The sequence below is a fragment of the Heloderma suspectum genome, chromosome 2 (assembly GCF_057233095.1).
Source record: "Heloderma suspectum isolate Gila_16-S chromosome 2, 16-S_ref, whole genome shotgun sequence".
Classification (NCBI taxonomy): domain Eukaryota; kingdom Metazoa; phylum Chordata; class Lepidosauria; order Squamata; family Helodermatidae; genus Heloderma; species Heloderma suspectum.
The window spans coordinates 202,456,121-202,476,887 of NC_139459.1; the positions used below are offsets into that span (position 1 = coordinate 202,456,121).

Here is a 20,767-nt window from a genome sequence, read left to right on the forward strand (position 1 = left end):
AAGAATGTATGGCTAAAACATTAAAGGAAATTGAAGCAGGAAGGCAAGTAAAAAGAAACACAAATTCATGATATCATCTTAGCTTGATATCTATGCTAAGACTTGATATCTATGCAATATTTTTTAAAGGATAACTCAAGTTTTTTCCATGTATAAGGCTATATAACCAACATACTTTAGAGTAAGTGTAGAATATCCACTCATTTATAATTAGACAATTACCATGTTCACAAAGATGATATGCAAAATGCGTTACCAGCATATAACTAATGTACATATTTGGTCCTTCAAACTTTACCATTTTCCAGCCACTATCACAGCCCGAAAGCACAGAGGATCTAAAAAGGAGCATTCCCAAAATCTGAACAGGAGATTATCTGTATCTATGTGGACATTACCCATACATTTCTAAACTGCACACTACATTGCAGGAATTTTGAAGCAATCTAATTTTGCCTAGGAAAGGTCTCAAAATGAACCCTCTCCTTTCTAATTATACACAGAGGTTAACATTTTTTCAAACTACTCCTTATCTCCATAAACACTGTCATCCAGTATCTTTTTTGCTACCTACATGCTTTGAAGAAGTAACTTCAAAATGTAAAAACTGGTAGGAGCAGAGGGTGGGTGGGGGTGGAGAACTATTCATGTGCAAGAAGACCCTGCATTACTCAAACTGATCTCTGGTTGCTACACAACTGATTTTGGAGTTTCAACATCTATGGGCAGAAAGGAGAACCTGAAAGGTTTTCACATAATTCCAGCAATAACAGGAAGCATAACTTCCATTATCAGCAGAGAACACATCAAAGATTTGTCTTCTAGCACACACCTCTTGACATAAGCAGTACAGAAGGCCAAGAAACGTGCAAATGAAGGTCCTCCGATCCTTGGCAAAAGTCTACAGGGGCCCATGCATTCACAGAGTAGTGACAGCAGTCAACTTTTACTTCTCATGCTTTGTAGGGTGCTGTTCCAGAGGACTCATGACCATCATAGAATCATAGAATAGTAGGGTTGGAAGGGGCCTACAAGGTCATCGAGTCCAACCCCCTGCTCAGTGCAGGAATCCAGGTCAGAGCATCCCTGACAGATGGCTGTCCAGCCTCGTCTTGAATGCCTCCAGTGTGAGAGAGCCCACCACCTCCCTAGGGAATTGGTTCCACTGTCGTATTGCTCCAACTGTCCGGACGTTTCTCCTGATGTTCAGCTGGAATCTGGCTTCCAGTCACTTGAGCCCATTATTTCGTGTCCTGCATTCTGGGATGAGCAAGAAGAGATCCTGGCCTTCCTCTCTGGGACAATCTTTCAAGTACTTGAAGAGCGCTATCATATCTCCCCTCAGTCTTCTCTTCTCAAGGCTAAACATGCCCAGTTCTTTCAGTCTCTCCTCATAGGGCTTTGTTTCCAGGCCCCTGATCATCTTTGTTGCCCTCCTCTGAACCCTCTCCAGCTTGTCTGCATCCTTCTTCAAGTGTGGTGCCCAGAACTGGACACAGTACTCCAGATGAGGCCTAACCAGTGCTGAGCAGAGGGCAACTGGTACTTCCCGGGATTTGGAAGCTATGCTTCTATTAATGCAGCCCAAAAGAGCATTTGCCTTTTTTGCAGCCACATCACATTGTGGGCTCATATTCAGCTTGTGATCGACAACAGTTCCAAGATCCTTCTCACTTGTAGTGTTGTTGAGCCACGTATCCCCCATCTTGAAACTGTGCATTTGGTTTCTTTTTCCTAGGTGCAGAACTTGGCATTTATCCCTACTAAATGTCATTCTGTTGTTTTCTGCCCAGTGCTCCGGTCTATCCAGATCACTTTGAATTTTGTTTCTGTCTTCCAAAGTATTAGCTATCCCGCCCAATTTTGTGTCATCTGCAAATGTGATCAGCATTCCCTGCACCTCCTCCTCCAAGTCATTAATAAAAATGTGGAAGAGCACTGGGCCCAGGACTGAGCCCTGCGGTACCCCGCTCGTTACCTCTCCCCAGTTTGAGAAGATCCCATTGATAAGCACTCTTTGAGTCTGATTCTGTAGCCAACTGTGGATCCACCGGATCACTGTTTCATCTAGCCCACTTTGAGCTAGTTTGCTCATCAGGATATCATGGGGCACTTTGTCGAAAGCTTTGCTGAAGTCGAGGTATATGATGTCTACAGCATTCCCACGGTCCACAAGGGAGGTTACTTGATCAAAAAATGAGATCAGATTCGTCTGGCAGGATTTGTTCTTGACAAATCCATGTTGGCTTCAAGTAATCACTGCATTGTTTTCAAGGTGCTTACAGATGGATTGCTTTATCATCTGCTCCAGAATTTTCCCAGGGACTGATGTCAGACTGACTGGTCTGTAGTTCCCAGGTTCCTCCTTTTCGCCCTTTTTGAAGATAGGGACAACATTAGCCCTCCTCCAGTCATCTGGCACTTCACCCATCCTCCATGATTTCTCAAAGAGAATAGACAGTGGTTCTGAGAGTTCTTATGCCAATTCCTTTATTACTCTAGGATGCAGTTCATCTGGCCCTGGAGATCTGAACTCATTCAAAGTAATTAGGTGTTCCTTGACCATATGCCTATCGATCTCAAGCTGCAATCCTGCCCCTTCAGCCTGTACTTTGCCTTTGCCAGGGGGGTCATAGACCCTCTTTTGGGAGAAGACTGAGCCAAAGTAGGAATTGAGTACCTCTGCCTTTTCTTGGTCATCTGTTATCATTTTGCCATCCATATTTATTAGCTGAACCACCATTTCTTTCCTCTGTCTTTTACTATGCGCGTAGCTGAAGAAAGCCTTTTTGTTGCTTTTAGCATCCCTCGCTAACCTCAGCTTGTTCTCAGCTTTAGCCTTCCTGATGCCATCCCTGCAATTCTGTGCTACCTGCCTGTACTCTTCCTTTGTTGCTTGGCCTTCTTTCCACTTCCTATATGTGTCCTTTTTTGTTTTCAGGTCATCTCTAAGCTTCTTGTGAAGCCACGTTGGCTTCTTCTGTTGTCTTCCACTTTTTCTTTTTGTTGGAATTGTTTGTAATTGTGCCTTGAGAATTTCCTTTTTTAAAAGCTCCCACCCATCTTGGACTTCTTTTCTCGTTAGAGTTGCTTGCCATGGGACCTTACTGATCATTGTTCTGAGTTTATTAAAATCAGCTTTCCTAAAATCCAGGGTACGCGTTTGACTACACTCGGCTTTTGCTTCCCTTAGAACCAAGAACTCAAGTATAACATGGTCGCTTTCCCCCAGAATTCCTGAGGTATAATCAAGGGGCTTATTGTTGGGGCACAGGGAGGCTGATGCCAAGAGAAGGAAAGCTACCTATCACAGAGCACTACAGATGCAGAGCTTTTGACTGCACCCAGGGTATTCTCAATAGTAAATATTTTACTATCCAAAGGTGGGGAAAACCAGCTGGAAAGGAGGTACAGCCAACCCAGAGCTACCACCCGTGTTTCTAGCAACATTTCCATACATATCCCTATCATTTGGGAGCATTTCCTTAGTGCCATAAATAATCTGTGTAGTGTGCACCCACTTGGTGAGCTTCATATTCACTATCTTTTTTCCTCCTCTTTTGTGGTCTATTAACATGTGATTTGGGGTTTGAGGGAGGGAACCATATTATAAGCGCTTCCAGATGGAGAGCTCATAGTGGTAGCAAACAGAAGGCATTGGGCAGCTGTTCCATCTTTTACTTCTTAATGGATTTTCTGCATTACAGGAAAAGAAGGAAGACGCTGAAAGAAAACATGGGAGGGCCATGAGCTGAAGACGTCATCATCTAACCCCTCCCCTTAAGCTTCAGTGAATGAGAAAGCACAATGGCACCATAAAAGCACCCAATGTTTAGTTCCCTGGTTCTTCTTTTGAAGAGGAAGTAGCTTTGGGTGGCTTCAGATTGAGTGGCAGTCTGGTGGTGGTGGTGGTGGTAAAGATAAGTAGGGAACTGTTTAATCCAGGGGTGGGCAAGGTGCTATTTAAAGACTGCATTCAAAACCAAATTTGACAAATTACAATTACAGTGATGGCTCTGAAAGCCTAAAACAGACAAAATCTTCTGCAAATGTAGAGGTGGTGGTTGCTTAACACTACTGTGTTAACACTATTGTTAAACAACCATCACTATTTCAGAAGAGAAAATGAAAATCTACATGTCATGGTAATTCCAAGTATTTAAAAAAGTGTATTTAGGTTATTTTTAAGTCACCTGATAAGAACAGCTCTCTGGGCAGCTTGCAATATAGAGCAAAAATAAAAATTCATAATTACAAAAAAAAAAGTTAAAGGAAAGGCAACAAATGAAACATAACAATAGACCAAAATGCATTACTTAGGCTGCAATCGTATACTCACTTACCTGGAAGTAAGTTTCATTGAATTCAATGGGGCCTATTTCTAAAATCTGTAACACAATACCCATTACCTGTCAATCAATACCTGTTACATGGGCAGGGGGAGGGGGCAGCAGAAAATAAATTCCTATATGACCGAATAGGTCAGTTCACACATCACAGCAGCAAACCCACGCTCCGTTCATAGGTTGTTAGCGTGACATCCAAACCTGGACACTCTGGGTTGTTTAGGGGTGTTTGTAGGTTGTTTATGCAAGGTGGAAGTGGTTTTCATGTAATGTGCATCCCCGCAAATCCCACAATTTGCCCCCATGACATGCAAACTGGCCCATTCAGTCACATGGGAACAAATTGGGGGGGGGGGTTAATTAACCCACAATTTGCCACTGTAGCTTGCAAACTGGGTTTATCTGGCATTGTTCTCTGGCTTAAAGGACAATTTTAATGTTTATCTCTTGCTAACTCTCTTATACCACTTTTCCCATTTTCTAGAGAGAAATCAGGATTTCTTGTGTTCAGTGAAAATAATGCTTTAATAATAATACTGATCAGAGTTGTCAGCCATAAACATGCTGCTTTTCACACTAAGGATAATCTACTTGCTTCCTTCTGTTATTATTACATTAACTGAAACATTTGTGAGAGTTTTGTAAGAACGTCTCCCACAATTGCATTCTGTCCTCTGAAGCTCTCTTGCTTCCTGAGCCCCTCTAAGAAAAGTGAAGAGGTAGCCTAAAAAAAAAAAACCCTACAGATTGCTTCTATTTATTCTTTATCAGTAATAATACAGACCTTCTTATTTTATTGAGGATACTCATTCCTCTGTTTTAGCACAGCATGTGTCTGAGACTGAAAAGTTTACATTGTGCACAAGTTGCAATTGTTAAAGCAAACATTTCTATAGCATGCTGTCTTTATTTACAAACAACCAATGTTTTTCAAGTGTTACACAGATCAACTTCACGTTATTTTTGTATTTTGATGCCTATTACAGTTCCTAAGAAATATTATGTATGTTTGTTTTAAAAAACACACATTACTATATTATGAAAATTTAATGTCAACGGGTAAATATTTTTTTCAGAAAATGGACAATACCCAGTGGGGTTCTGCACCCCTGATTCTGTTCTGCAAGTGAGACCCACCGCTTGAGCTATGGAGATTTAGCGCTTTCAGGACCAACTGAAAACAAGCAAAAAAGGCTCATTTCTGGAATGGGCCAGGTCAGCGGAGCTTGCATAAGGGAGCTCACTGACCTGTCCTGATCCAGGAACAAGCATTTCGGCTCGTTTTAGGGCTTCCTATGGAAGGTGTTAAATCTCCATGGTGGATCCTACTGTGCAAGTGGTGGGTCCTACTCATCCAACATATTGGTGGGAGAGGCAACAGCCCCATTGGATACTGCCCAGTGTCTTCAGTCCTATTCTTGAAGACCATTAATGCCAGCATTAAGTGAACACAAGTAGGACCGCTATTAAAAAAACCTTTATGATGCTACTGCAACGTTGTAAGTAGTTATCTCCAAGTTATATGAAATGCTAGCAAACATGCCCTAGCTTGCATATGTTCACGTTTATGTGAACACTTGCCTACCATTTATGAATTATTGGTAAATGAAATGTAGAGGCAAACTGCGACAAATCTACTCTGTTTAAATTAGAGTCAATCACTATACCAGCAAACCCAGATTGCTATAATGACCAGAAATGGCTTTCACCAATTCCATCTGATTAAAAAAGGATAAACCTTTCTATCAAAAACAGACCTATCTGACAGGCCATAATTCAGGCCTTTGTAATGCTGGACTACTTTAATCTGGCTTCCTGTCACTTGAGCCCATGATTCCGTGTCCTGCACTCTGGGATGATCAAGAAGAGATCTTGGCCTTCTTCTCTGTGTCAACCTTTCAAGTACTTGAAGAGCGCTATCGTATCTCCCCTCAGTCTTCTCTTCTCAAGGCTAAACATGCCCAGTTCTTTCAGTCTCTCCTCATAGGGCTTTGTTTCCAGGCCCCTGATCATCTCTGTTGCCCTCCTCTGAACCCTCTCCAGTTTGTCTGCATCCTTCTTCAATGTGGTGCCCAGAACTGGACACAGTACTCCAGACGAGGCCTAACCAGTGCTGAGTAGAGGGGAACTAGTACTTCCCGGGATTTGGAAGCTATGCTTCTATTAATGCAGCCCAAAAGAGCATTTGCCTTTTTTGCAGCCACATCACATTGTTGGCTCATATTCAGCTTGTGATCGACAACAATTCCAAGATCTTTCTCGCTTGTAGTATTGTTGAGCCACGTATCCCCCATCTTGTAACTGTGCATTTGGGTTTCTTTTTCCTAGGTGCAGAACTTGGCATTTATCCCTATTAAATGTCGTTCTGTTGTTTTCTGCCCAGCGCTCCAGTCTATCCAGATCACTTTGAATTTTGTTTCTGTCTTCCAAAGTATTAGCTATCCTGCCCAATTTTGTGTCATCTGCAAATTTGATCAGCATTCCCTGCACCTCCTCCTCCAAGTCATTAATAAAAATGTGGAAGAGCACTGGGCCCAGGACTGAGCCCTGTGGTACCCCACTCATTACCTCTCCCCACTTTGAGAAGGTCCCATTGATAAGCACTCTTTGAGTCCGATTCTGTAGCCAACTGTGGATCCACCGGATCACTGTTTCATCTAGCCCACTTTGAGCTAGTTTGCTCATCAGGATAACATGGGGCACTTTGCTGAAGTCGAGGTATATGATGTCTACAGCATTCCCACGGTCCACAAGGGAGGTTACTTGATCAAAAAATGAGATCAGATTCATCTGGCAGGACGTGTTTTTGACAATAATCATGCAGTGCTCTCTAGGTAGCACCATCAGTGTCCCAAGTTATAACGTCAAACACACACATACAGAGCTGATCTTGGCAGCAGCACCAGCACTCTGGAACACGGTGGGCAACCTGTGGCTCTTCAGATATTTTGACTTACAGTTCCCATAAGCTCTAGTCAGCAGAGTCAATGATGAGACATGATGGGAGTTGTAGGCCAAAACATCTAGAGGGCCACAAATTGCCCATCCCTCCCTTAAAGCAAGGATGGGGAATGTGTGGCTCTCCGAATGTTGTTGGCCTGCAACTCCCACGCATCATCCCTCACCATTGCCTATGCTGGCTAGGGCTGATGGGAATTGCAATTCAACATCTGGAAGGCCACATGTTCCCCACTCCTACCTTAGAGATTTGCTAAAGTCCAAGCATTTTTCAGAAGCACTCTAAGACCTTTTGGTAGGCTGGCATTTGGTGACAGGGTTAATGTGGGTGGGAGCTGCAGCTTTGACTTTTTATATCCGGCTAATTTTCAAGTAAAATTAAAATGTTATTACATATGCAATCAAAACGTACAAATTTGGTGGAGCCCTCACGTTTATACTTCAAACATGGTCGTATGTGCAGAACAAGTTGTTTTCCACAACTCATCAGAGGCACCATGTAATCCTATGCACGCTTACTTGGAGGTCAGTGTCACTGAATACAGTGGAACTTACCTCCAAGTAAGCAGGCATAGGAATAGGCTGTACACGAGCCAGTGTGAATCTCAGCAATTGTTATGTGTATATGCTTCCTGATCCAGTTCTCAAAAGTGTCATTGAGTTGGATAGGAGTTACTCCTAAAGTTGAATAGGATTATATCATTAAAACTGCAATCCCATGCAATCTTATATCATTAAGACTGCAATCCCATGCATGCTTACCTGGGAGTAAGCCCATTTAACACAGTAGGCCTTCTTCTATGTAGAAAAAGTAAACATGCATAGGATTCTGCAGTAAGAACAATTGAGAAGGTATATACATATTCTGAAATATTCATGTGTTTCCAGCAAAGATTTGATTCACACATAACACTAACCCATGGTTTATTTAACCTATGGTTAACCCAGGGTTTGTTGCTCTACCCAGGGTTTGTCTGGCAGACAACGGAACAAACACAGTTTGTTTTCTCAGTCTCTGGGTTGTTTGTTTCCCTCCTCCTTGGCCCGCTCCCTCCTTGTATCTCAAATGTCTTTGCAGCATTGTACTACTGACATGTAGAGTGCCTGGCGTTTTTTACCACTCTTGCCCACTGCCTCTGTAGCCTGGCAAAACAGCTCATGAACAACCATGTAACAACAACCCTATGATTCTATGATTCTAACCCATGGTTTAAACAACCAAGAATTCACAAACCAACAACAAAACATAGGTTCTCTATCTGGGTTGTTTGTGGTTAACAAACCGTGATTTGTTAGTGTAGCTGGGTTCATACATCATGACAACCCAGAATTCAATGACCCATTGGTTAAATAAAGCATTAGCTTAGTGTTATGTGCGAGCCAGGTCACTGTGTTACCCAACCAGAGCATCTGGATTGAGTTGGCTAAAAATACATAAAATACAAGGCAGCCTGCCAAATGCTGGCACTTAAATAAGGATATAATGGACTAACCCTTGCCTGATATGAGTTCATTATGCTTCTTTTCTACAATATTACTGAAACCCTTGGAAGCAAATGTTCCATCTGTTCTACAACTTGGCCATGCCACAGCCATTGCTTTACTGGGAATAAACAGTCTCATTTGACATTCAGATACAGTAGTGTCTAATATTTACAACAGCAGGTCAGGGAAGTTATTTATCAAAGGTGCATTCATAGCTTTTAAGTGAAACCTGAGGATAGGTGATTTTTCAAAACTTTACCAAGTTTCACCATGTTCCTTGGAACACTATTATATGTTAAAGATTTAAACTTTCCATTTCCTTATTCCTTCTACCTGCAGATAAGTTACAAACCTGCAACCATCCACAATGACTTTTTTTATTTACATGGTTTTCAATTAAACTTAAGTATCATGGGCACAGTTTTTAGGCATGGGCTTTTAAGTGAGACATACAGAAATGCTAATGAAGCATAAAGTCCAGATTTTAAAAACCTAAAAACCAATACCTAATGCGGGGCAATCATGACTCCCCCGCTCCAGAAATTACTGCCCCAAGCATTCAACGAACATGTGGGGGGAGAGGGGACATATATGCCGGCCCCACTAACAACACACCTGCCGGCTCCACCCCTAATCTTTGAGTGTTGAGAGGGAAGGTCTGCATGTTTGGCTGAACATGTTTGAAATCCTCTCCACAATCTGGATCCCCAATTGCACAGGGTTCCCAATCACAGGGAGGATTCTAAGCACATTCTGCTGAATGTGTGAGAATTCCCTCTTCGGACCTTCCCACACAATGCACAAAGGTTGGGGGTGGAGCCAGAGCCAGGGCACACAACCCCGTTCCCCCCTCCCTTCGTTCCATGCATTTTTTTAACAGGTGGGGAAATAACTTTGAAGGGGGCTATGATGTATGTAGTTATCTACATGCAAAGTGCTCCCACTGCACATGCAAGAAGTTAGGAGGTTGCTGTTCATGGTCCTAGTTGCATACGTGGTTCTGGCTCCAATCCAGAGATGGTCAAATACATCAATAGGCTGCCTGCCTCACTTGCATTTATAGGCTCCTGTTGTTCTCCATATTGGGGAAAATGGAGAAATACATCAATAGGCTGCCTGCCTCACTTGCATTTATAGGCTCCTGTTGTTCTCCATATTGGGGAAAATGAGATCAATGTCCTTTGTTGTTGTAGTAGTAGAGGAACTCTACAGGTGTTACTGCTCCCAGGGATCTCAGAGCCTGAATCTGACAACCCAATTTTTAAATCAAACAATTAGCTGCTAGGTATATACTTTTCTACTAACTAATAAAATTAAGGATGCAATCCTAAGCACGTTTAGACAAAGAAAAGGCCCACAACTCCCAACGGATTGCTGGAAGTTGTAGGCCTTTTCTCTGTCTAAACATGCATAGGATTATGCCCCAAGTCTCTTAATTCTGTTTGTGTGAGAATTCACAATTATACTACTGAGTTTTCTTCTAACTATTCATTGTTTGCCCTGTGCCATACAGTTTAACCATGCTGAATATTAAAAAGTATAGGCCTGCAGCCAACATTTAGGCTTGTAAAGTCCAATGCCGACAGTATTCCTCTCTCCAACTAACTTAGGCCCAAACCAGATGGGCATGTTTGCTAAACATGTGCTTGCTAACTTTACTATAAAGTGTGTGTGTGTGGGGGGGGGTACTTTTATCAGTAAATGGAGCTCAGGGGGATTGGAACAAAATCTATCCACCCACCCGTGCTCTGCTGCTTGAAGACTTTTTTCTCCAGCTGGCTCACTTCCAGTACTGCAGCTGGGGTAGGGGAATTAAAGTAGTGGAACATGGAGAGGTAAGGTAAGGGAGGGGCAGGTTTGGTCCCATCCTGCCTGTATGACATTTAGTGATAAAAGTCGCCCCTTTCCCACTTTATGGCCTCCTGGTTTGGCCCCTTGTTAAGTGTACTGTAGGAGACCATCTCTCCTCCGTTTCTCCCCCCGACACCGTGTCCAGGCTGCATGCTCTTGGTGGCTTCATTTCTCTTTCCAGGTTTTCCATGCCATCTAAATATTACTGAATGTTTATGCACATACTGGTAAGAACAGCACTTTTTAGCATGGCGCTTTCCCTCACCAGAGTTCTGGATTTGTCAGTTAATGAGGTGTACCCGGGACAGCTTGATTGCAAAAGGAGCTGGCAGAGAGTAAGGCATCTGCATACATCTGGAGGTCTTATACCCATCACAGAAAGGCAGAAACCCAACTTGTGTATAGCAAAAGAGGACAGCCATGCATATCAAGTTAGTTGCCTTGTATGGCTAAGCTTTTGACATGCTTTATCTAGACAAAGCAGATTTTTTAGTCAAAGTATTGGGAGTATACTTAAAAAGGCAGGATGCGTCACTCCTTGGTAACAATGGTTTGATTCTGGTCTGTTCTCACCTGCCAGAGTTTCCTCAAATGTGGACATCATGGGGAACTGTGTTTAGTTTAAAACCGGAAGCAGATGCTGTCAGTCTCCTCCTCTAGTATGCAAAAGAGGAAGAGAAAGGAGAAGGAAGAGCATGAACCCAAGTTAAGTTAAGGAAGTTCAGAGAAGGAATGTTTCCAGATCTCCTCTCCCCCCTTGCAGCCACCTGTGCTCTCCAAAAAGCCTCTCTGGGACACAGTCTCCCCCTCAACAATGTGGGACGGGTGCAGCAGGACTGGTAAGGGGAGGAGGTGACAGGAGCCTTTCCTTCCATGAACTTCCTTAAGTTAACTTATCTTAGGATCCAAGCCCAATTTTGGAAGAACTCCATGCCCCAGCAGCCCACACTATGCCTCACCCGCATTGTTTAAGAGGGTGCCCCAACCTTCCAGAGAGGCTTTTGGGAGGTGGGGGCATAAGTGGCTCCAGGGAGGGAGGAAGGAAGGGAAACTTTCCTTCCATGAACTTCCTTAAGTTAACTTAGGATGCAATCTATGTACATTTAGACAGAACAAAAACCTACAACCCCCAGCATCCTCCAGCCAGCATGCACAGGATTGTGCCCTTAGGATCCAAGCCAATGTTCCCATAAGACTTATTAACCTAGCTTTCTTTAAAGACTGACTGGGCTTTGCTTATAGCCCCAAATCCAGAGACCATTAGGCCTAGCCTGTGTGTGCAGCAGAATCCAGAGGTTGTAGAGTGGAGTATATCACTACAGGCAGCAGGTGGCGGACGCCATTTTAGAATTCTCCCTGGGGTAAAAACACTAACCACAAGTAAAAATAGCACATCAGTGAGAAAGGCCCAGCCTGCTCCTTGTTCTGCTGGTTTTCTATTTACAGGGAGCTTCTTATGCGACGGTGCATTCAAACATGTGATACCAACCACCTGTGGTCTGAAGTGGTACAGTCCATTCTACCAGCTCAGAACTCCAGCCCCTCATTCTGCTGCATGTGTAGAAAAGGCCTCAGTCATACTGAAATCCTGTGAAAATCAATGGCAAATTGTGGTTGATATGTCATATTTGTTTCAACAGGTGTGACTAATCTACTTTTGGTCAGTGAAACAAGTTCTACAAATGTAAATGAAAGCAGAAGCTTTAAAACGTATTTTTCAGTGCTACCAATTTTTAAGGCTGCATTAGTAATATTTATTTTTACTGGTTCTGCAAACTAGAATGTGATAGAAAATGTTCGGAGTTGTTGTAACAAATTAGTTAACAGTGTGTTGTTTTCTGTCCAACAACCATCTCAGAGCATGGCTACCTAAAATTATTTTTAAATGGTTTCTGCCTCTTATGGTATACTTGAGGAAATTATGGCATTATGTGCTAAATGCTTTGAAGCCAGAAGGCAATATAAAGAAGCCCAAACTCATTATTTCAAACTTCATGTTTTCTAGATCAATGTTCGGATTTAGGAGCTTTTCAGAGATCAGCTTGTCTGCTTAATGTGACTTCATACTAATGAGATTAAAATGTTAGCAACTATATGCAATTGGAACATAAAAGTTAGCTGTGGCCCCCAGATTATGTTTATGTTTTACTGTGGCTGTTATTACTGAACAAGTTGTCATCTAGGACTTCTCAGAGGCACCATATAAACCAGTGCTGTTTGACAGTTCTTAAGTATGAATTATGAAAATGAGTATAGCACAATGGGAAAGTAACATATTCAGGAACCTGTACATTTTTGTTCATAACTAGAACTTAGGAGTGGCATGGCTGTGCTAAGTTAGCTACATTGTTGTTGTTTTTAATGAGGTGTTCATAGTGGCACACAATACAATATTCAGTCAACAACCAAATGCCTGTTGAAAGAAGTAGGTCTTAACTGCCCAGCAAAAGGCAAGCAACAGTGGAGCTAGATCGGTGCCATTACCTTACCTACCACAACAGGTAACTTGCTGAAACAATTGGGGGGAGCAGGGATGGGAGAGGTGAGTGTTCTGCGAGTGCCCTTGAACCCTTTGTGAGCACTCAAAGTGCATGCTTGCAAAAGGCTTAAGCTTTTGAAAATGTTTGAGATGGGTGCTCGGAAAAGTGCACCTCTTTTGGGTGGGTCAAACTTTGGGCTGGGAAATCAGAAACAGGCTTCAGCCTCTCTCCCCTACTCTCTTTCCTGCTTCTCAGAGAGAGGTGAATGACCAAACCAGGAGATCTAGAACTTATTTGAACATGAGATCTCCCTGACCCTGAGAAATGAAATGTGTTTACTTAGCAAGTTTAATCTAGCAGGATCAGGGAGTGCCTATGTTCAAAATAGTGAACTGATCCTATGTCAATTCACTTTTTCTCTGATGAGCAACTGGCAAAAAAAGTGGGGAAGAAGTACGAGGGGAAGTATGAAGAGTACGAGAGGGAGGCACAATAGAACAAGGCCTGCCCCCAATCTCTCCTTGGGCGCTATGTGGAGGAGGAAATATTGCCTGAATCCTCCCCACCCCCCAATTCGATGCAATAAGGAAAGAAAAATGCTTAATGCATTAACTTCTAATCTAAAACTTAATCTTGCTTTCTTTGTCCTCCCCAACCGTCTTATTATCTTGAACAGAATGTAGGGTCAGACTGTACAGTCACATTTGCAAATATTTTACTGAATTTAGTCTCTGATTCTGCCTCTGTTAACTTTGATGAGAGCACAGAATTAACGTCAACAAACAGCTGAAACATAAATTGTGTTACTGGGAGCTAGCGCTGGACATATGGCCAAGGCAAAACATTTAAGAGAGCTTCCGCACAATAACACAAGCAACCAGCATGATCATCGTATATGCCCTATGATTCATTGAGCTTATTTTGTCAGCTAGCGCTCTAATTACATTGCTAGGTTACAGCCTGATCGCATGCATAGTTTAAAAAAACAAGTCAGTAAAATATATTTAATGCAGTAAACGGAATCATTATTTCTGTAGTATTATTTATGTCTAAAGGGAAATAGAAGCACAACACCATATTTTCAATTGAAAAAAGCTTAAATACCACTTAAATATATATATGTTAAGGGCCCAATAACTCTAGCAATCCAATGTATTTTTGCTCTAACCTTCCAGTCCAGTTCAATATTTTTCTTTATTCCATTTATATTCTTCTTTTCCACCAGGGAGTTTCCATCATTTTATCAGTCCTCACAAGATCAGAACTGACCATGGTAATATATACCTTAGTTACATCCAGTTTAGATTACTGCAGTGAACTTTACATGGGGCTACCTTCTTTGAAGAACCTTTGGAAACTTCAGCTGGTCCAAAACGTAGCAGTAAGGATGTTAGTGGATACTCACCCATGGGATCATCTTATACTTATTGAGAAACAGTTTCACTAGTTGCCAATTTGTTTTCAGGCACAATCAAATTGTTGGCTTGGGTACAGGATACCTGAGGGACCACTTCCACTTGTAGCAGCCTGCCTGCTCTCTAAGATCTGTTGGAGAGGCCCTTTTCTGCATCTCACCCTAGGCTGAGGCACTACTGCTTGAGATGAGAGCGGCCTTCTTGGTATCTGCACCTGGTTAAAACTTTCTTCTTCTGGCATGCATCCACCTTGCTGGGCAGATGATTTTTATACAATGGACACTCATATTATAGTGTCCACCACATCTGCTGAGCCTGTTTCCATTTTATACTCTTTTTAATTTCTTCTGTGAAATTGTTTTGTTTTTAATTGCTGTAAGCTGCTCTGACTGAGCAATGCAAATGCATTGGAAGGACAGGTTATTCGTTTTCTAAATAACTACATAAAACCACCCTTTGAGTGGTTGAGTGTGGGTTGTCGTTGAGTGTGGGTTGTCATTTAATTGTGGGTTGTTGCTGAGATGTCTGAACCTGTATTGGGGTTGAAACTGAAATCGTATTGTCTGAACCCAGCCGTGATGACAAACCATGGTTTCTTAACCACAAACAACCCACAGTTCACAACCCAACATGGGTTCTCTTCATGGGTTGTTCATAGTTAACAAACCATTGTTTGTTAGCATGGCTGGATTCAGACAACATGGTAATACACATTTCAACAACAACTCATGGTTCAATGACAACCTACACTCAACTCACACTCAACCCTTGAGTGTGGGTTATCGTGTTGTCTGAACCCAGTCAGAATTCCTAGCTGAGCAGGGATTTGGATCCAGGTCTCCCCAGTACAAGTCCAACACATCATCTACTACACTATACTGGCTGTCAGTACATTAAGTGTCCATGTACAACAGCCTTTCCCAACCTGATGTCCTCCAGATGTGTTGGACCACAACTTCCATCATCCCACCCATTTTAACTGGTGATGCCAAGGACTGAAACTGTGCTTTACCACTTAACCACTGCCTTTCCCCTGGTGAACCAGGCAACACTCTGACACATATTGGACTACTTGGCTAATACTGTGTGAAGATACAGCAGATATTCTCTAACTGTCCTAGTGAACTTTTCCAAATATAAATAAGGGCATAATTAACTGTCATAGCTTCACCTCATGAGTCCTGGCAATTGTAGTGGTGTGGGTGCAAGGAATGCTATTAGAAATCTTTATACGGCTTGCAGCCAGGACACCTGAAAGACCACATTTTCCCATACAAGCCTGCCCATATTTTAAGATCTTCCAGGGAGTCCATTCTCTCAGTCCTGCTGCCATCGGAGGCATGTTTGGTGGGGATGCGAGAGAGGGCCTTCTTGGTGGCTGCTCCCAGGCTTTGGAATTCTCTGCCGAGAGAGGCACGATTGGCTCCCTATTTGCTCTCCTGCTGGCTGGCAAAGACGTTTTTATTCAAGCAGGTCTTTGTCATGTAAGCTTTTGCGGAAGAGGGTTCTATTGGGTTGGGTGCTGGTTTTATTTAATTTATGATTGTGTTTTTTATTGTGTTTTTAATCTATTTGTTTTTATGATGGTTTTAACTAAGTTTATGTTAATCTTGGTTTGTATTACTGTTAGCCACCTTGTGCACCATTTTGTCTGGTGGAAATGCAGGGTACAAATCAAATAGTCACCAAAAGAATTATAGCTCTGGAGAGGACAGGAGGAGACACAGAAACATTTAGATTTTTTAAAAAATGGAGCCCAAAGTAGAACAACTGGAAATTTTGGAGAACATTGAAAAAACTTCTTATATTTCTTCTTTCAGAATGATTTCTGAAATTATATTAATGGCATTCCAAAGATATCAATTTCTGAGCTCTTTTCCTAGAAATATGAGCTACTTCTTCTTCTGCATAACAATCCTGAGGTTGACATATTATTTCTAAGTCAAACCAATATAACCAAGTATTGAGGGCCACATGGTCAAAAGTAGCATATAAGTGAGTGAAACACATAAAAATAGTTTAATTTTAATGGTTTCCATTTTCAAGGTTTCCACCCCACCTCCGCGATAAACATATTTTTTTGGTCTGTGAGCTCAAATACCTCAGGGTGCAGCATGTCTAACTCTAGGTATAGTTTTAATTATTGTTTGAATAAAAAAATCAGCCTGCCCCTACAATGCAACATGCAGAAATCTCACAGTGACAGCTTTTACATTTGGGAGGGGTCCCAATGGGACATGGGAAATGGTGATCTGCAACTCCCAATGTACAGAGCAGTATGGGTGGGGTGGAAGACAGAAAGATGCAGCAGTGGAAATGTAGCATCTCGTAAGAATTTATATGTTTTTCCTTCATAACTATACCAAAAAGCAGTATTTTGAGTGGTAAGTTATACCCAGAGATGGGTATAACTTAATACCCACCTCTGGGCCTTCCAGATTTTTTTGGCTTATGGATCATGGAAGTTGTGGGCATAAACATCTAGAGGGCCACAATTTCCCCCACCCCGGTTATATACAATGCATTCAAAAAGACAACCAGACAAGTTCTAGAAAATCACAGCTGTGGCCCATGCAGTGGGTACACACTTCATTTTCTAGTATTGTGGGTGCAATGTAGCAATGCCTGCACCATGCAAGCAGAACTTCAATCCTTCCTCAGCTGCCCCTGCCACCCAGGAAGTGTTCATGATATGCATGCTTAACTTGATACAGCAAGTAAGCATACTGAAATCAAAGATAAGCTTGCTTTGTAGCATATGGTACACAATCTTCAAGATAAACTGTATATTTGTGTTTTTCAAAATGTTCAATTTTTTTCTAATCAAGGTTAAATGTGATTTTCTTCAGAACAAGAATTTTGTCAGATCCTCAAGGAAAGATGTAAAAAGAAAAGTAGCGGTATGATTTTTAGACCAGGTCAATATAATTCTGCTACAGTTTTTAAACTTAAAAGTACAGACATTTGGAGATATTAATCAAGTTCCACATAATAAAAAAGCAAGTAAAATAGTACTAGATTCCTCTTTGGATTGTCTACCTAGTTCAATATAAGTATTTCTTAAAGAGAAAAGGTGAAACTCTAATAAAACCTTAGGGATCCCCCCCTAAAGTCTTTGTTTTGAAACTCTGTAATAGTATCAAAACATAAAGACTTCTTGGCAGGATGCATTTAATACTGGCAGCTTATGACAACACTCTGTTAAGCATGCTCCTTTTTAAAAAGGAGGAGGATAAATATGCAGAAAAAAAGAAATACAGTTCCACTTACCTGAATAATATTTAATCACATATAAAAGGTGCTAAACAATAGCACATTTTAAAAAGCAGCCTAAAGTTTGCCCTTATCAAATGTGAACAAAGCTCACATTCCAAGACCTGGATTCCTAATTAAGTTGTCATTATGCGCTGGCAGACTGAAGCAGAGAGTTAGATATAACTAGTGGCTGCCATACCGATCTGAGAGAAGAAGGGATACACATTACCTTTTTTCAGCACAGTTATATCTAAAAAATTAGTCTAGTGAAGTAGACCACCTTGGGTTGTATCCAATGTTAGTCTAACTTAAATCTCATTCATTTCAATGGCTGTAGTCTAAGTAGGGCTAACATTCGATACAACCCATCGTTTCACAGTTTGTATCTTATAAAATAGAGTCATTTTATCAGCAGACTAAAAATATTAACGTGCCACTTCTATGCATGTGCAGAGTAGTAATGGGGGAGGAAGAAACCCCACACCATAATTTGAAATGAACTCAAGTCTGCATCACTAGTTAGCAAAACTAAGCTCAGCTGGAAACCAAATGCTCTTTCAAACTTCCCACATCAATTTCTAGAGAACATCCACAGCTATATAACCTACCAAGGCCTCATTACTGTGTCCAAATCCACACACAAACCAGATAGTTCAAAGAGGAGTTCTTGAGCAATAGTCCTTTCACCTCAATAGATTGGGGCTCCAAATAATGGCTAAATACACATGTGCTGATGGAAGCCTAAAGAAAGACACTGTGAAAACAGTTTGTACTAATTTTCCCTTTCCCATAAAGGGCAAGAGTTAGGTGGGAGAACATAAGAGGGAGGAAATGTTTCAGCTAGGGGTGCTTCCACACTAGGGATTTAGTGTGGCATTCTCATGCTCTGTTCACTCACTTTTTATGAGACATCCACATGACACTGTCATCTAATTATTGTCGTAAGGCATTTTCCCTGTGGTTCTTCCATCTTTACATAGATTGCAGGTGGTGTGCCCTTTTTTATAAAAACAGAAGAGGAATGCAATCTGCAGCTGAGCCCTGGGTAGAGCTCTGGGACCTCAGGCTTAAAAGCCTCAGTCACAGAGTTGCTGGAGCAATGTCTGTACATAAGACTCTACTTGTGTATTTCTTGATTACCTTGCTGTCTTTGCTAGACCTTCCTCTGCTTGGTACCCTTGGACTGTCTTCAGATCTGCCTTTTGATCTGACCTTGCCTGGCTTCCTTGCTCTCTGCTTGGACCCTGCCTGCTCAGACCTGGATTGCCTTCTGACCTTGCCTTGGAACCTCAAAGAGACAAGTTAGTCATGACTAACTGACATCCCATTTATTTCAATGGGTCAACTCTACGCATGATTAATTCTGGATTCACCCCAATGCCTGTATAGATAGAGGTACATAGCAAATATTGGAAAACTGCAATTAATCTAATGCATTCAAACAAACGATCTTCTTTACAAGGGTACAGAAAACACTGGTAGTATGTTTTTTGTTCTTCTGAAGATGTGCACTGCCATCTGGATTCACCAAAGAGATGCGAGAGGTGGTTCAGACATTTCCAGAACTGACCAAAACAACAACAAGCAGCAGCACAGGTCATTTATGCTTCTTTTTTCTTTTTTCTCTATTAATGTGAGAAATTCAGCCCATGGGGAGATCCATAGGGCTCCAGGAGCATGGTAAATTCAGCTCATTGTATAGCAGAATTTTATAGACAACCACTATTCAGCTCAGTCACACTAAAGCAAATTCATAGAGAGCTGCTATGGTGCAAATTATTGGACTCCATCGCTATTACATAGGAGCAAAAGTGCTTCTTGGACCCCAAGCCCTGATAGGAGCACCTTAAAAAAGGTGTGCCAGCCTAGAAAGCACTAACTAGGAAGGGGAGCGCAACAATGTTCTACCTCAAACTAAGATCTTTCCCTCACATTCGTCCTTCACTCAACAAAGAAGGCCAGACACGTGAGTCAAATATTCCACATCCCACCCTTCAAAGCCTCGGTGTGGCACAGCTGGTAGCGTTTGGCATCCCAAGGAGGGCCCACAGTCTCTTATGTTAACCTTCAGAGCCCCAAGGAAGGGGCAGGATGACAGGAGGCAACCTTGCATATGCCTCACTCAACCGTCCACAGGGTGATAGGCCAAAGGGTGCCACCACACCATTATAAACCACCACGCCCAGGTACTACTTGCTTTAAGTATCTCCATTCTTATGGGAACCCTTTTAGAAACAGCAACGAGTAAGTCTAAAAAGGCGGCAATGACCCCACGTTCCCCGTCCACCTCAAGCACCCTACAGGGGCGGATGACATGTGAAGCGCAGGCAGGAAAGGCTGGGCAAGCAGTCCCGCCGCGCCCCTCCCCGCCAGAGGGCACCACCGGTGACACCCCCTCCGTGTGTGGGGATGCGTTTACGCGCGTGTCGCAGCAGGGCTGACAGCTGCTGAGCGGGCGCGCGGGCTTCTTGCCTCGCCTTCCTCAGGCAACGAGGAGCCTGCGCCCCGGAACTTGCTTCGCCCTTTCTTCTGGCTTCTGCTGCCGCTACTGGCTGTCATTCCACGCCCTCCCCGCTTCAGTCAGAAAGCGCAGGACACGCGGGCCCCTCGCCGGCCCTTTGGCGCCCCTCTCCTACGCCGGCGGGGCAGTTTCCGGGCCCGCTGCCAGCCGTGCCCGCTGCCCCGTCCGTCCGTCCCTCCCTGGCCGGGAAGGCGCAGCCCAGCCCAGCCCACTCTTGCGCTCCCTTACCCGGGGCCCCGGCCACAGGAAGAGCACCACCAGCAGCAGAGCGCCCCGGCTCACGAGGCGTCGACTCCGGGCCAGCCGGCCCCGCGCGACGCGACCGCCCCGCTCCATGACCCGCCGCCGGGGCCCGGCGCAACGTCTGTCCGGCCGGCTCGGCGGCCCTGGCTGCAGCGCGCCCGGCCCTTCCTCCTCCGGAGGCGGAGCTGAGCTCGCGTCAGCCGCGCAGCCGCA

The 20,767-nt window shown here is 43.0% G+C and overlaps 1 protein-coding gene across 1 annotated transcript in view; it reads right to left on the bottom strand.

Moving 5' to 3' along the window:
* Nucleotides 1-20,761, bottom strand: part of ERN1 (endoplasmic reticulum to nucleus signaling 1) — a 71,776-nt gene extending 51,015 nt beyond the window's left edge. Inside the window, exon 1 of the mRNA XM_084837401.1 lies at nt 20,540-20,761. Coding sequence (XP_084693527.1) covers nt 20,540-20,647 — 108 coding nt within the window. The 5' untranslated portion in view covers nt 20,648-20,761. The remainder of the gene's footprint in view (nt 1-20,539) is intronic.
* Between the last annotated feature and the right edge of the window lie 6 nt (nt 20,762-20,767).